At 35.4% G+C, this 14,600-nt stretch overlaps 1 protein-coding gene across 1 annotated transcript in view; it reads right to left on the bottom strand.

The window, feature by feature from the left end:
• Positions 1-2,580: 2,580 nt before the first annotated feature.
• The window catches only part of FBXO28 (F-box protein 28), an 84,349-nt gene continuing 72,329 nt past the window's right edge, over positions 2,581-14,600 (bottom strand). The window contains exons 4-5 of the mRNA XM_044676895.1: positions 10,265-10,460; positions 2,581-3,342 (exon numbers count right to left, since the gene is read on the bottom strand). Of these exons, the coding sequence (XP_044532830.1) occupies positions 2,948-3,342; positions 10,265-10,460 (591 nt within the window). The 3' untranslated portion in view covers positions 2,581-2,947. The remainder of the gene's footprint in view (positions 3,343-10,264; positions 10,461-14,600) is intronic.

Genomic DNA, 14,600 nt, shown 5'->3' with positions numbered 1-14,600 from the left:
CAAGCTCTCCTGGAAAAGGCTCCGGAAGACAGTTGGGATACTGTAGTACAAACTTATTTATTCTGTCAAGTGATTTCATAGTACCACATACTTACATCATATTATTTACCATTCAAGTTAATGACAATCCTGGACAATATGATAGCTTTTTGAAATTACTGTATATGTATCATCAACTTTTAGTGGATCAAAGTAATATGTATCTCCCAGAAACTTAAATAAAAATCTCCTATCTTCTTTTTCAGTTTCCTAGACTTTTTGAAATTAAAAAAATGAGTGATGGTGTCTATAGTGCCTACCCCCTTCCTTTCTCCCTAAAGTGAAAATCTACTGTTAAAAATGCAGTTTCAAAATGTGCTAAATTCAGATGTCCAAAATTTCAATATATGAGGAAAACAATTTTAAATTCCTTTTAATAGCAAGACTTTTCGTTCAGAATAAGTAACATTGAACAAAAGATTACAAACAGCAAACAAGAGCTGGTTTCCTTAGAATTGAAGTATGTCCCATTTGCTCTTGTTGTTAAAGAACACTTCTGTAATATGCTGGAAACACTATGGAAGAGTACTTTGTAAATGATAAACTGGTTCGATCTAGTTTTAATGTGCTTAATGTTGGAAATTGAGTTTTGCTGCTCACCAACTATTTTCTAATGTGCTGATTGCTTATCATGAAAACCATCTATTCATATCTACTAATGGGAGACCATAATGGTCAAACAGCCTGGATACTCAGGGTATTAAACAGAAACATAAGAAAGGAAGGTCAGAATGGAGGTGAGTTAAAAAATAAAAATGAAATCATAGTGAAGCCTTAAGTGGATAGTGTACTAAACAAACCTTTCCCAGGAGTATAGGCTTTTTGTAATTCATTAAGACCTGTTAAAAGTATTCATCTTAATATTAAACTGACTGTTAAATGCATAATCATCATAATTGATGACATGATAACATACTCTGTTACTGAAAACAAAGTCTCCTGAATTCTAGAAAAGCAGTCTTTAGTAAAGGCCATAAAGTATTCCATCAGGCCTCCACCCCAGCTATGACATTATAGATAATTTGGTAACAAAAAGAGAACTAGCTGAGATGAATTCCAATCTGGCACTTTTACCTGTGTTGATATATTTTATGGAAATCACTAGTTTATCTCTTCCCAAAATAAATAAGGAGGAGCTTAGCTATTAAAATTCCTTACTTAAGACATAGATTGTAAATGGGCTGTCCAAGTTAGATACTATTAATACAAATTTAAGGACAATTATGAATGGATAGGAAAAATTGACTTTTGTTGGGTTAATTACTAAGAAGTAGAACTTCATTAAATTGGACGGATGCAAAAGGTGGTAACCTTGTGCTTTATTAAACTAAGATTCTTACTCATATCTGAGACTTAATTTAGATGTCAAACACAAGGAAATAGATATTTTTCCATGCTACATCTAAATGTACTTTAATTTCACTGAAGCCCAAGGCAACAGTTGCTTAAAATAATTTTTGACAGTCAAATGATAGCTATATAGCACATTAAAAAATAAAACAAGGACAGTGATTATCTGTATAATGTTTCAAAAATATACAACTGGGAAAAATAATCACTGTACACAACAACTTAAGAGGTTGTTAAAGTGACAATCAGAAGATTGAACAGTGCAAGACATGCTTTTCCAGTTACAAGTTTAAAACAGGAGTGCAAAAGAAATTAAAGCTTTTGTTTAAAGTTTTAGGATAAGGAAAGCTTGAATACAGTTATTAGTATTAAAAAGCTTCCCCTGGCTATTCTCCCCTCCCCCAGTGAAATGATGTAAATGTCTTTTCATCATACAACCATTTTCTTGAATGGACTTTGCCTCACTGATGAAAGAAAGTTATACGGATAAGCAGTGTCCACTACTCAGTCATCACATTTTGACCTATGGGCTGACACGGTAGTGTAATAAGACAGTACTAGTAACCAGAGGTCCTACATATACAGAAAAGAGCCTTGAATGTTGGGTTTCTGCCTTAGCCAGAGTACCTGAACTGTCCAGGGAATGGATGATGCAAGAAGCATGAGTTCTGTTCAACAACCATATAAATGGAGGTCCAATGAGCGAGGACATTTTTCCATTAAAGGCTCAAGCTCACCTATGCCTGCTGTAATGAAGGTGGATGTTAACTAGGGAACAAAGAACTTAGCTTCGTTGCTTGTCAATGGGAAAATCTAGAGGTTCAAGGTCAGTACCAGTGCAAGTGCTCTTGAGTGAGCCGAAGAGGCAGTGCATGCAGCTATCCATGCAAATGTAGGACCAGGTTCCCCCAGAGAACTGAAACTGTGTATATAATAGCTGGATGAGTCCCTTGCCAGTAGTCTACAAAAATATATAGTCAATACTGTAGAGGTCTCTTCTGCAGTCAGTACTGTAGAAGTCCTTTTCAATCACCCATTACTTCAATACCAAAAAGCATTAACTACTTTTCAGACATTCCAGACAAAGGTCACTTGTAACAAAAAGTCAACTTTTTTTTTTTTTATACAAGATAGTGTCCATTTAAAAAGTAGATCTTTTCTTTCAAGTGAACAGGACATTTTCTGTACTTAAACTTAATTTCTAGTCTGTCAAGATAGGGTTTATTTAAGATCCTTATTTAATGTGCATATATGCAGAAACACAAATAAATTTACTTTAACACATCATCTGCACAGAAAAAGGGTTAACTCCTCAAAACATGATAGAGTGGGTCTAGTTAGTACAAATCTATTGCAAATTAAAAACATCCTGTGCATCAGTCCACCCAGACAGAAAGGGGGGAAAATGTCCCAACAATGAATAAATGTCAAAGTCTAAGTTGTGTTCTGAAGACCGAGCAGCCTAAAGGACACCATGCTGCTAAATCAAAGTATCCATGTGAGCATGACTGCATGGGTGCTAAGCCATGCTTTTTTGGAGCTATAACTGAATTCCAAGTTATTTTCTATTTCGAAGGCGTTTAGATTTCCTAAGCGAGTCTATGGCTTCCACTGCCTTTCTCCGTTTCCGAGGAGACTCCTCATTTGGCCCAGACCCTGAGGAATTTCCTACTGCACTTTCCATGACTTCTCGAAGCTTTCGCTCCAGTTCTGCCAAGCGAGCATTCTGTTCCCCTATGATTTGGGTTTGCTCTAGCAGTTTCTGGTCCTGATCTTGAAGCTGTTTCTGTTGTTCTTGCACTTTAGTGCGAAGCTCAGAAATTTCACGCCGGAGTACAGTCACACCAGCACCATTTGTTTTCACTTGCTGCTGAAGTTTAGTGACCTCTTGTCTTGAAGGGTTTTGTTTGGAGAAGAGCTGCATTGTTGTTAGGGCTGCAGAAGGTCCTGGAACTGTGATGAAAGAATTATAAGAGACACACAAATTAATCATTTTTTAAAAAGATGGTTTTGAAATGTTTAATATTTGACATAACCCAAACTTTTGAATACTATATTCTATTCTTATAGTTTCTAGCTCTTTATAATTTACTTAGTCTATATAATACAAATAAGCTGGTTAATCTGATTTTGTAAAATGATTTTTTAATTTCCAAGTTCCAAATTATCATGACAATATTTAGATTTTAGAACTTTTAATAACATATATATGTGAAAATAAAAATCATAAACATTTTCACTACTTCAGTAATTAAAAAAACACATAAGGAAAGCTGGGAAATAATTATCTGAGAAATAACTACTTACTTCATAAAAGTAAAATGCTTGAAACCAACACATAGGCCTTTAGGGTTATGTGAAGGATGCAATGAAAATTATCTGTGAAGACTACAGCCAACTTCTAAGCCAAATGAAAAGATAAGCAACAAGCAAGTCATAGGGGACTACAATTGTTTTCTGACAATCTAAGGAGGTTTGGGGAGATATTTTAGCTTTGGAATTATTGTTATAAAGCAGATGAATACCATAAAACACAAAATTATACAACTTGTATACTACAAAGTTCTATTTAAAGTACAAATCCCATTAAACCTTAAACTTATATTTTACACAAACCTGTCACTTACGGAATCACTGACTCTCTGAGATCAATTGATCCACAGCACTCTTCTTAGATATATGGAAACAGAGACCAGAGAAGTGAAGTAACTTATCTAAGGAAACACAGCTATCTAGGAAACTGGGACCAAAATGTAGCTCTTTAAGTCTAGTGCTCTTTTTTGGCTTTTCTACATTGCTGCTTAAGTGGACCACAAAGAGCTGAGAATGCTTTTTGTTACCTTTCTGTATCTACATAAGATTACAATTCAGTAAGTATTTATTAAGCACCTATTATGTGCCCAAAGCTGGGTATACAAATAAACACAGCCTTCAAAGAGTTTCCAACTTTTTATGGGGAGTAGAGAGGGTGGAACAACATAAAGACAGACAATGAAACAAAAGCCACAGACAAGGAAGGAAGGATGGGCACCGGCAATTCAAGGATAGGGTAGACTCCTCTGAGTAGACTTGAGCTTGGAAGGGACTGAGGCATTCCACAAAGAGGAGACAGTTGGTGACAAGATGGAGCTATTAAGAGATGGGAAAGCAAGTACAGAAGATGAGAGGAAGGCTAACTTAAAGAGTACTTGAAGGGGAATGATGGGTAATATACCTGGAAAGGTAGTCTGAAGGCAGATTGGGAAGGGTTTTAAAAGACAAACAGAGAAATTTGCATTTTATCATAGTGGCAATAGGAAGTCATGGACATTTCTTGGGCATGAGAGTAATATGGTTAAATCTGTGCCTCAGAAATTTCTCTTTGGCTATGCCAATCAAACTACCATAGGACTATTTTAGAGAAGTAGAAAAATAATGAAATTCATTTGGAGGAGAAAAAAAGGTTAAGAATCTCAAAAAAAAAAAAAAAAAAAAAAGAAAATAAGGAAAAAAAAAGAAAAAACGAGAGGAAGAAAGGGCCCCAAATCACAAAATATAGCACACTTAAAATGATTTAAGTACAACAGAAGTCAATCAGTGGAACAGAGTAAGAACACAACAGATTGAAGCAAACATGGCGGCATACAACCATAAAGAACCAAGTTACTAGGGAAAGCACTAATTCTTTAACAAAAATCTCTGGGAAAACCAAGTGAAATGAGGTATAGACCAACATTTCACATTGTTAAAAAAGATAAACTAAAAAGATACATGATTAGATGTAAAAGGCAACGTCACAATCAAATTAGAGAAGGAATAAATTACCTTTCAGATTTTTTGGATAGGGGAAGACTTCATGATTAAACAAGCATTAAAAAGCATCAAAGAAGATAAAATCAATTTTGATCATATAAAATTTAAAAGTTTTTATATAAAAGAAATCTAAAAATGCAGTTAAATCTAAATTGCAATTAAAATTAGAAAGGAAATAAGTAATTGGGGAAGAAAATCTTTGTATTAAGTTTCTTTATAAAGGTCTTATTTATATCCAAGATACAATATATATCCAAGAACTAATTCAAAAATTTGAAGACTAAGAACCATTCTCCAATAGATAAAAGATCAAAGGATATGAGGACGCAGTTTCCAAAAGAAACTCCAGCTATAAACTATTACATAAAAATGGTTCAAATCACTAATAATTAAGAGATACTTAAAGCAATTCTGAGGGTCTACCTCATAGCCATCAGATAGGCAAAGCTAATAAAAAGAGGAAATGGATAAATGTTGGAGAGGCTACAGGAAAAAAGGCACAATAATGCATTGTTGGTGGATCTCTGAATTGGTTTAGCTATTCTAGAAAGTAATTTGGAATTATGCTTAAAAAGTATGAACTGGGGACAGCTGGGTAGCTCAGTGGATTGAGAGTCAAGCCCAGGGATGGGACGTCCTGAGTTCAAATCTGGCCTCAGACACTTCCTAGCTGTGTGATTTCTGGGCAAGTCACTTGACCCCATTGCCCACCCTTACCACTCTTCTGCCTTGGAACCAATACATAGTACTGATTCCAAGATGGAAGGTAAGGGTTAAAAAAAAAAGTATTAACTAAACTGTTCATACCTATTGACCACTAAGTGTATATACCACAGACAGATCAAATAAAGAAGAAAAGGACCTATTTGTACAAAAATATTCATAGCAGGTTTTTTCATAGAAGTCTCAAACTGGAAACTAGGAAGATTCCTACCTATTGGGAAGGTATAAAGAAACTATGGCATATAAGTATAACAGAATATTACTGGACCTTAAGAAGTGACAAAATGGACAGTTTCAGAGGAACCTGGGAAGAACCTTGTGAACTCAGAAAGAAGTGACCAGAATCTAAAATTATTTATATAATAACATTACAAATAAAAACAACTTTGAAAGATTTTAGTACAAGTTCAGAGGACTGAAGATGAAACATATCACAAAGAAGTGATAGATTTAAAATGCAGAATGAGACATATATTTTTTTATATAGCCAATGTGGATGTTTGTTTTGTTGGACTATTAATATTTTTAAGAGTTTCATTAAAAAAAAACTCAACTGGAGAGATTGGGAGAGTAGCAAAGATAATAAATGTTTGTAAAAATAAATAAATGTTTAAGAAAAGAAAAAAGGGAATTTGCCTTGATAGTTAATGCAGTGGATGAACACAATTAGGTGTCTACTGGATTGTTTCAGGTGAGAAGTAATGAGAACTTTAAAAATAGGGCAGTAGCTATGTGAACAAAGAGAAGTGATGGATATGTGAGATTAATATGGAGGCAGAAGTGACAAAACTTAATAACTGACTGGATACGAAAGACTGGGGGAGAGGGAAGAGTTTAGGATGACTCCAAAATTGTGAACTTGAGTGACAAGAAGAATGTGGTACCTTCTACAAAAATGGGGAAAATAGGAAGAGGAGAGAAGTTAGAAGAAAAGATGAGTTTTTTCAGACATGTTAAGTTTCAGATCTCTGTGGCATAAATTCATTGGAGATATCCAATAGGCAGTGATGTTGGAGTGGAATATAGGGGAAAGGTAAGGCTTCTGTACAGAGATCTGGTAGTGATTTATATCAATATAACAGTTGAATCTATGAGAAATCATCAAGAGAGTGATGTTGATTTTGGTGTTCTTTTCTAACCAGATGTTTGAAAATGAAACCATTTGTATGTTTCTGCCACTTGCTAGCAAGAGTTATTATTATCTTGATTTTCCATGTCAGAATTAATTGTTTGTGATACATTAAAGGTGACATTCTGGCACCAACTTCCTTTCCTTTCCTTTCATGGCATTACTTTAAGCCTTTTCTCTGACCATTTGTATGTTAATAATACCTGCTAGAAAGAACTATTATTATCTTGATTCTCCATATCAGAATTAATCATTTGTGAGACATATTAAGGGTAATGTTCTGGCACCAACTTTCTTCCCTTTCCTTTGATATTTCTTTAAATCTCTTCTCTGAGCCTACTGCTGTTCCACTGTCTACTTCCTTTCTCTTCCGAAAACCTGCATCTTTAATAAATTTTAAAAAGCACTGACATAAAGGTAGCAAACATAGACATTTTTCATATTGTTAAAATTAGTCCAATATTCCTTTTGGACTTTGACCTGTTATATCAAATATTAACCAAAAACCAATATTATGACAGTTTTCCTTTTATCAGAAAAATCACTACAAACTTAGCATGCTTATCTGGCTCAAGCACTGTGTTAAGTGCCAGAGATAAAAAGAAAGGCAAAAATATACCTTGCCTTCAAGGAGCTCACATTCCAGTGGTGGAAGACAATATGCAAACAACTATGCATTTATAATTTACAGGGTAAATAAGATAAAAGCTCAGAAAGAAGGCACTAACTTTAAAGGGGATCAGAAGTAGGTGGGATTTTAGTTGGGACTTGAAGAAAGCTAAGGGATTCTAGGAGGGAGAGTAGAGATAAGAAGGGAGACCATTCCAGATATGGGGTACCATCCAGTGAAAATCCTGAGTTGAAAGATGAAGTATCTTGAACAGAACAATAAGAAGGCCACTGTCACTTGAGTTGTAGAATAAGTAAATGTAAAGTGTAAAGAGACTATAAAGTTAAAACGGAACCAGGTTATGAATATATGGCTAGTACTTATATTAAAATGCCATCTAGCTCCCCCTCCTGACCATAATTAAATTCCAAACTATTAAAAATAATTACCAACCTATATGCATAAAACAAAGGCAATATGGCTTAGTGGATTCAGAGCTGGCCTTAAAAATCTAGAAGATGTGGTTTACATTCTGATTGTCACATACTGGTGTGTAACTCTCAGCAAGTCAGAACTTTATAGTGCTCTAAGCAACTCTTCTATTGGGAGAGAGAGTTTTCTTTCTTGGGAGTTACCTATACCAATGAAATCATAGGCTCAGTCCCTTCTTAGTCTCTAATCTGTATTCTTCTAATAATGTCCAAAAGGGTCTAGAATGATTTGTTTTAGGTTGGAATTGCCTCCTAGTTAGTTTCTAGGGAAAAACGCTGAAATTAAAAGAATTGGGTTTTCTTGCTGAATTAATAAAAGTTTTGTTGATATATTTTGTTTTTACATCAATCAACCAACCAACCAATCAATCAATCAATCAGGTATTTATTAAGTCTTTACTATGTGCAAGGCACTGCTGGTAGGCCCTGAGGATACAATAAATAATCCCTGTTCTCAGGAAGTTTATTTTCAAATAGGAGAGATGTTATGTAGTTAAGCATACACAGAATAAATATAAAGAGAATAATACAACTATATATGGTAGTTAAAGAGAATATATAATGAGGCTGGAAAGATAGAGTAAAAGGGATTGAAAGAGAGAGGAATTGATATTTTACTGTAGAGGCAATAGAGAACCACTGAAATTGACAGAGTAGAGGAGTGATATTGTCAGATCCGTCTGAAAGTCAAATTACTATGGAAACTCTGGAGAGGATGAACTAAAATTATGAGATAAGTTTTTGAAGCAGGGAGACCAAGTAGCAGGCCATTGAAATAGAGGCCTAGTGAGGAGGTGATAAGAGACTGAACTAAGGTGGTAAAGGGGACAGAAATAAGAGATGCTGTAGATGAAAATGGCAGGAGTTGGCAACAGAATTGAAAGATGGGAGTAGGGTAGGGTGAGGAGTTAAGGACACAATGAAAATTACTAATCTTCAAGAGCAGAATAGGGAAATTTGGAAGAGGGATGAGTTTGAGAAGAAAGAGCATGAATTCTGTTTTAGACATGTTGAGTTTGAGATGCTTATGCAACCATCCACACAGAAATATCCAACAGGATGCCCAAGATTAAAACTTGGAAAGAAAAATCAGGGCTGGCTATATAAATCTGAATTTTATCATAAAGGTGATAATTAAACCCTGCAGGAGCTATTTTGGTTACCTAGAGGGAGAGTGTAGCCAGAAGTAAAACCCACAGTTGGCAGTGAGAAGAAACTATCCACTGTCAGATAGCCTTAAGGATAAAAAAAGGAGGAAGACTGGGAAAAGATCACTGATTTTGGTAACTAAGTGGTAATTTTGGTGTTATGAACTGGTAATTTTGAAGAGAGAAATTTCAGTTAAGCAATGAGTTTAGAAGATAGATTGCAAAAGATTGAGAAGTGAGAAGAAAGGAAGTAGAGATAATAAATTGTAGACAAGATTTTGGAAGTGTTTGAGTGAAAATGGAGGAGAGATATAGGATGATAGCTTAAAGGAATGGTAGGTTATAGTAAAGGTTTTTTAAAGTTGGGGAGACTTGAGTGTGTTTGAAAGCCATACAGAAGGAATCACTAGAAAGGGAAAGAGGTTGAAGATTGGGGAGAGAAGGGAGATGTTTGAGAAAGCAATCTGCTGGAAAAGGCAGGAGGGAAATGGCACATGTTTAGAGGTTGGCCTTAACAAAGGTGGCCATTATCAGAAACTAGAGGAAAGAAGGACAGAGTAGGGGTGATGTCAAGGAATTTTGAGATGAAAAGAAGAGGAAAAGATCATAAATAGCAAAACATCTTATTTCCAAAAACATCTGCTCCCTTCCCCTATTTAGGAGAGATGATCTTAAGCAGCACATCACTTTTATTTTCTAGAAATAAAAACTCCCCTTCAAAGAATTAAAAATATATATATAAAAGAGCAGTTTAGCAAAACTAACATATCATCCAAGACTAATAGTATTTGTAGTCTTTCACATCCATAGGACTTTTCCCTGACCTCCAAACAAAGGAGGGAAGTTCATTTTCTCTTCTCTAGGACCAAGCTTAGTCATTATAATTACATAGCATTCATTTTGGCTTGAAAAGGCTGCTTTTAAGTGAAATTTTACAGTTAAGAACTAGTAGAAAATTCGATACAATATAAATAGTATATACCTGGAGGAGAGCCTATGAGTCGCCCAGACACATCTGATCCTGGTAACTTCTTCTTTAGAATTGGAACAATCTTCTCATCAAAGTATTCCATTGCCATGGAGGAAATGTCCCTTAACTCTTGGAGGACTTCATGAGCCCGTTGTGGGGCTCTGGTAGAATTTACATATCTCAGCACACGATAAATTTCATCAATTACCTAAAATAACGAATTATCATTAGTTTTCTAGATTTTAAAAAATTGTTATTGAAAGAAATTTGCTCCCGAATTACTAATGTGATGAATGGATTAGCTATTCATCACCTTGTCACTTGTGAGTTTCCTTCAGGTACATTATCACAAAACAATGTGATAAATTCATATTTTAAAATGAATTTATGCTGACAATACAAACCAGCTTTAAGTATTCAGCATTATAAAGTATAAATTGGAGAATCAGAGGATTAGATTTAAAGTTGGAAGGAACCTTGGAATTCATGTAATTTAGTTCCTTTATTTTATAGATGAAGAAATTATGGACCAGAAAGGTTAAGAGATAGCAAGTTACAGAGCTAGGATTATTTTTTTTTTTTACAAAAGGGGTACTTACGATCCAATATAATGGACTTTATTACTAGTAGCAATGCAAATGATCCAGGACAATCCCAAGAGACTTATGAGAAAGAATGCTATCAACATCGAGAGAAAGAACTGTGGAAGTAGAAATGCAGAAGAAAAACCTATGACTTATCACCTGTTTATATGGGTATATGATTTGGGGTTTTAGCTTTAAAAGATTGCTCTATTGCAAAAATGAATAATATGGAAATAGGTATCAAGTAATAACATTAGTATAACTGAGGAATTGCTTTTCAACTCTGGGAGAAAGAGAGGAGGGAAAGGGAAAGAAAATGAATCATGTAAACATTGGGGGAAATAAAAGGTTCTTAGGTCTGTGGAATTGTTTTTTAAAATTTTTGAAAATTCACCGTAATTGATTTTTTGGGTAATCTTAGCTATTTTGTGTTATGTATTTTTAAAATATTGTTCTGAGAAGGACCCCAGCTGGGCTTCAGCTGATTGCCAAAAGGATTTCTGACACAAAGAATTAAGAATCCTACTTTACAGTATTTGGCAAAGGTATATAAAATGGATGTGAGCAAAACTGAATGTGAACAAAAATAATTTCAGATAAGATTTCAAGAAACTAATAAGATGTATATGCTTATTTAAACTTCCCTCCCAATTCAGTGCACAAAGCAAATTTCATAAAAACATCAAAACTGGGTACTCCCTATATACTGTCATTATCAATGGATAGATATCATTCACATGCCCTTGACTTTACAATCAAATGGTTTGCTTACTTTTTTATTTAAAAAATGAATATTTACATATTTATGGGAGCTATGCAAATTAGAAGAGCTTTGAAAAATTTAAGCTAGATTTAGAAGTATCAGGCAATGCATAAAAGTTTTAATAAAAATGAAATATAACCACAAAGTCATTAGATATGTATCTCTTACTAATTGACTGGTCAGGTATTTATAGAAGTCTCAAGTTTCAGTTATTCAGGAGAGCAGCAGATGCTAAGTTTTAATGTGGAAAAAAAGGAAAAGACTTAAAAGATTTATAAGAGCAGGTACCTGTTTGTAGACTCTCCACTTGAGACAGAATTCTCAATTATTGGGACCACTGATCTAAACCTTTGTGATAGTTCTTAAGTTTTCATGTTCTTACCATTCAAGGCAGCACTGACCCTTCTGAAGCAGCAACTGAGAGATTTTAGAAGGAAGGTCAGGCTGCTGGGAGGGGCATATAGCAAAGAATTAAGAAGTACAGGGTACTCCAGGTAGAACAAATGAAAATAATGAATGGACTAATTATTCATCACATTGTCACCTGTGAGTTTCCTTCAGGCACATTATCACAAAACAATGTGATAAATTCATATTTTTAAATGAATTTGTGCTGACAATATAAACCAGCTGTAAGTATCCATTTTTTTCCTTTTTCTTTTCTTTTTTTTTTTTTAATATATTTTTAAACCCTTAACTTCTGTGTATTAGTTCCTTGGTGGAAGAGTGGTAAGGGTAGGCAATGGGGGTCAAGTGACTTGCCCAGGGTCACACAGCTGGGAAATGTCTGAGGCCAGATTTGAACCTAGGACCTCCCGTCTTTAGGCCTAGCTCTCAATCCACTGAGCTACCCAGCTGCCCCCTGTAAGTATCCATTTTTATGTCAAATTTACTCAAAGGTTTTAAAATAGTACATTAGACTAACAATTAAGAGGTGGAGAAATAGTTAAACAGAATACTTTACCTAGATAAGTATCTAAAACATTACAAATATAATGCCATAAAATACAAACTCTACCACTACCACATATAACTTAATTTTTCTTTCAAAAGGCATTTCAGGATCTTGAAGTCTAAAAGGCTTCTAAATTGGATTTTTCTTGGCATAAGTGCAGAAAGAGAACATATTCATATGTCTTTCATAAAAGTAGATTGCAGGGAAAAAATCATAATTTTGTTCATTGTTTAAGGCAGTGATGGGCAAACTTTTTAAAGAAGGGGCCAAAGGAAAGGCAATGCTCATCTGTCAGTCTGCTTCTAAGGCAACTCTTTCGAGGTTTCTTTGTATTGTATCCTACTCACTGTATTTGTCAGATTAGGAATAATGTCGTGCAGCCCGATAGAACATTTCAGAGGGCAGCATCTGGCCCGCCAGTGGTAGTTTGCCCATCACTGGTTTATGGGATCCCAGGTAACCTGAAATTTATTATACTTTTCTACTTTGAGTTATTTAGTATTCCATTACTTTAGCTTTCTTCCTGGTTATAGTTTGCTTCATTCTATTGGTTTATGAAATATTCTATAATGCAAACTATTAGATAGCAACTTAGCTAATTTTATAGAACAGAATTAAGCATGTAGGCCAAGCAAAAACAATAAAATGGAAGATCAATGTTACAAATTTGGCAAAGTTAAATTCAAAACAATCTGTATATAGGAGAAGGCCAAAATTAAAACATTTCCCCCCCATCATAATAAGGCTGCTAGTCTTAGGAAAAGGAGCCTGAGATTTGGCCAGCTCTATCTTTCATCTGACACTTTTGAAATTTCTTCCCATCTAATTCTCTGGTATCTGAAGAAAAGGGAGAACCTAACACCACGGGGCCAGTGTATTAAAAGCTTACATAGTCCTGTTTTTCTAGAATGTATGAAGCCTGCAAATCTTATCCCTGATGGTCATCTCCTGGGGCAGAGCCCTCTGGTGGCCATATTGGGTATGGATTGTCTGCTTCTCCCTCTTTTTTCCACTTAAAACACTAATGCCAGGGCAATGGGGACACAAAGAGTGAACTGGTACCTCATATACACTTATCTCTATGTGAGCAGGGGCCCCACCCAGAACCCTACGGTTCTGTACTGGGCAGTCAGTCCAGTTTAGTTGGATCCAATGAATCAGGCAGAGATACTGTGACAAACAAATAAAATAGAAAGATGGGAACAGTAAGCCTCGGAAAGCTTGCTATGACTCTAAAATACAAGAGATTCCCATATACTCCTCTGAGAGTAGTGATTTCAAAGTCGGGTTGAGGCCCTGAAGATAAAGTGTTTTGGAGTGAGTTGGGTTGAGACGGAGCATTCCGCATATTCCTCTAATGTCAGCCTCCTCTTTGATTTGGGGTGCTCTCTCCTTAGCTCCAGCTACCTTCTTCCCTGGCTGTTGCTCTGGCCACTTTTTAAAAAAATTTTTTTAAACATTTATTAATAATCATTTTTAACATGGTTACATGATTCATGCTCCTACTTTCCCTTTCACCCCCCCGCAGCCCCCACCCATGGCCAACGCACATTTCCACTGGTTTTAACATGTGTCATTGATCAAAACCTATTTCCAAATTGTTGTTAGTTGCATTGGTGTGGTAGTTTCGAGTCCACATGCCCAATCATGTCCGCATAAAACCATGTGTTGAAGCAGTTGTTTTTCTTATATGTTTCCTCTCCTGCAGTCCTTCCTCTGAATGTGGGCAGCATCTTTACCATAAATCCCTCAGAGCTGTCCTGTGTCATTGCAGTGCTGCTGGTACAGAGGTCCATTACATTCGATTTTACCACAGTGTATTGGTCTCTGTACAATGTTCTTCTGGCTCTGCTCCTTTCACTCTGCATCAGTTCCTGGAGGTCTTTCCAGTTCACATGGAATTCCTCCAATTTATTATTCCTTTTAGCACAATAGTATTCCATCACCCGCATATACCACAATTTGTTCAGCCATTCCCCAATTGAAGGGCATACCCTCCTTTTCCAGTTCTTTGCCACCACAAAAAGCGCAGCTATAAATATTTTC

This window comes from Gracilinanus agilis, chromosome 4 (genome assembly GCF_016433145.1).
Source record: "Gracilinanus agilis isolate LMUSP501 chromosome 4, AgileGrace, whole genome shotgun sequence".
Classification (NCBI taxonomy): domain Eukaryota; kingdom Metazoa; phylum Chordata; class Mammalia; order Didelphimorphia; family Didelphidae; genus Gracilinanus; species Gracilinanus agilis.
The sequence above is the reverse complement of the archived record's forward strand: the minus strand, read 5'-3'. Positions and strand labels throughout refer to the sequence as shown.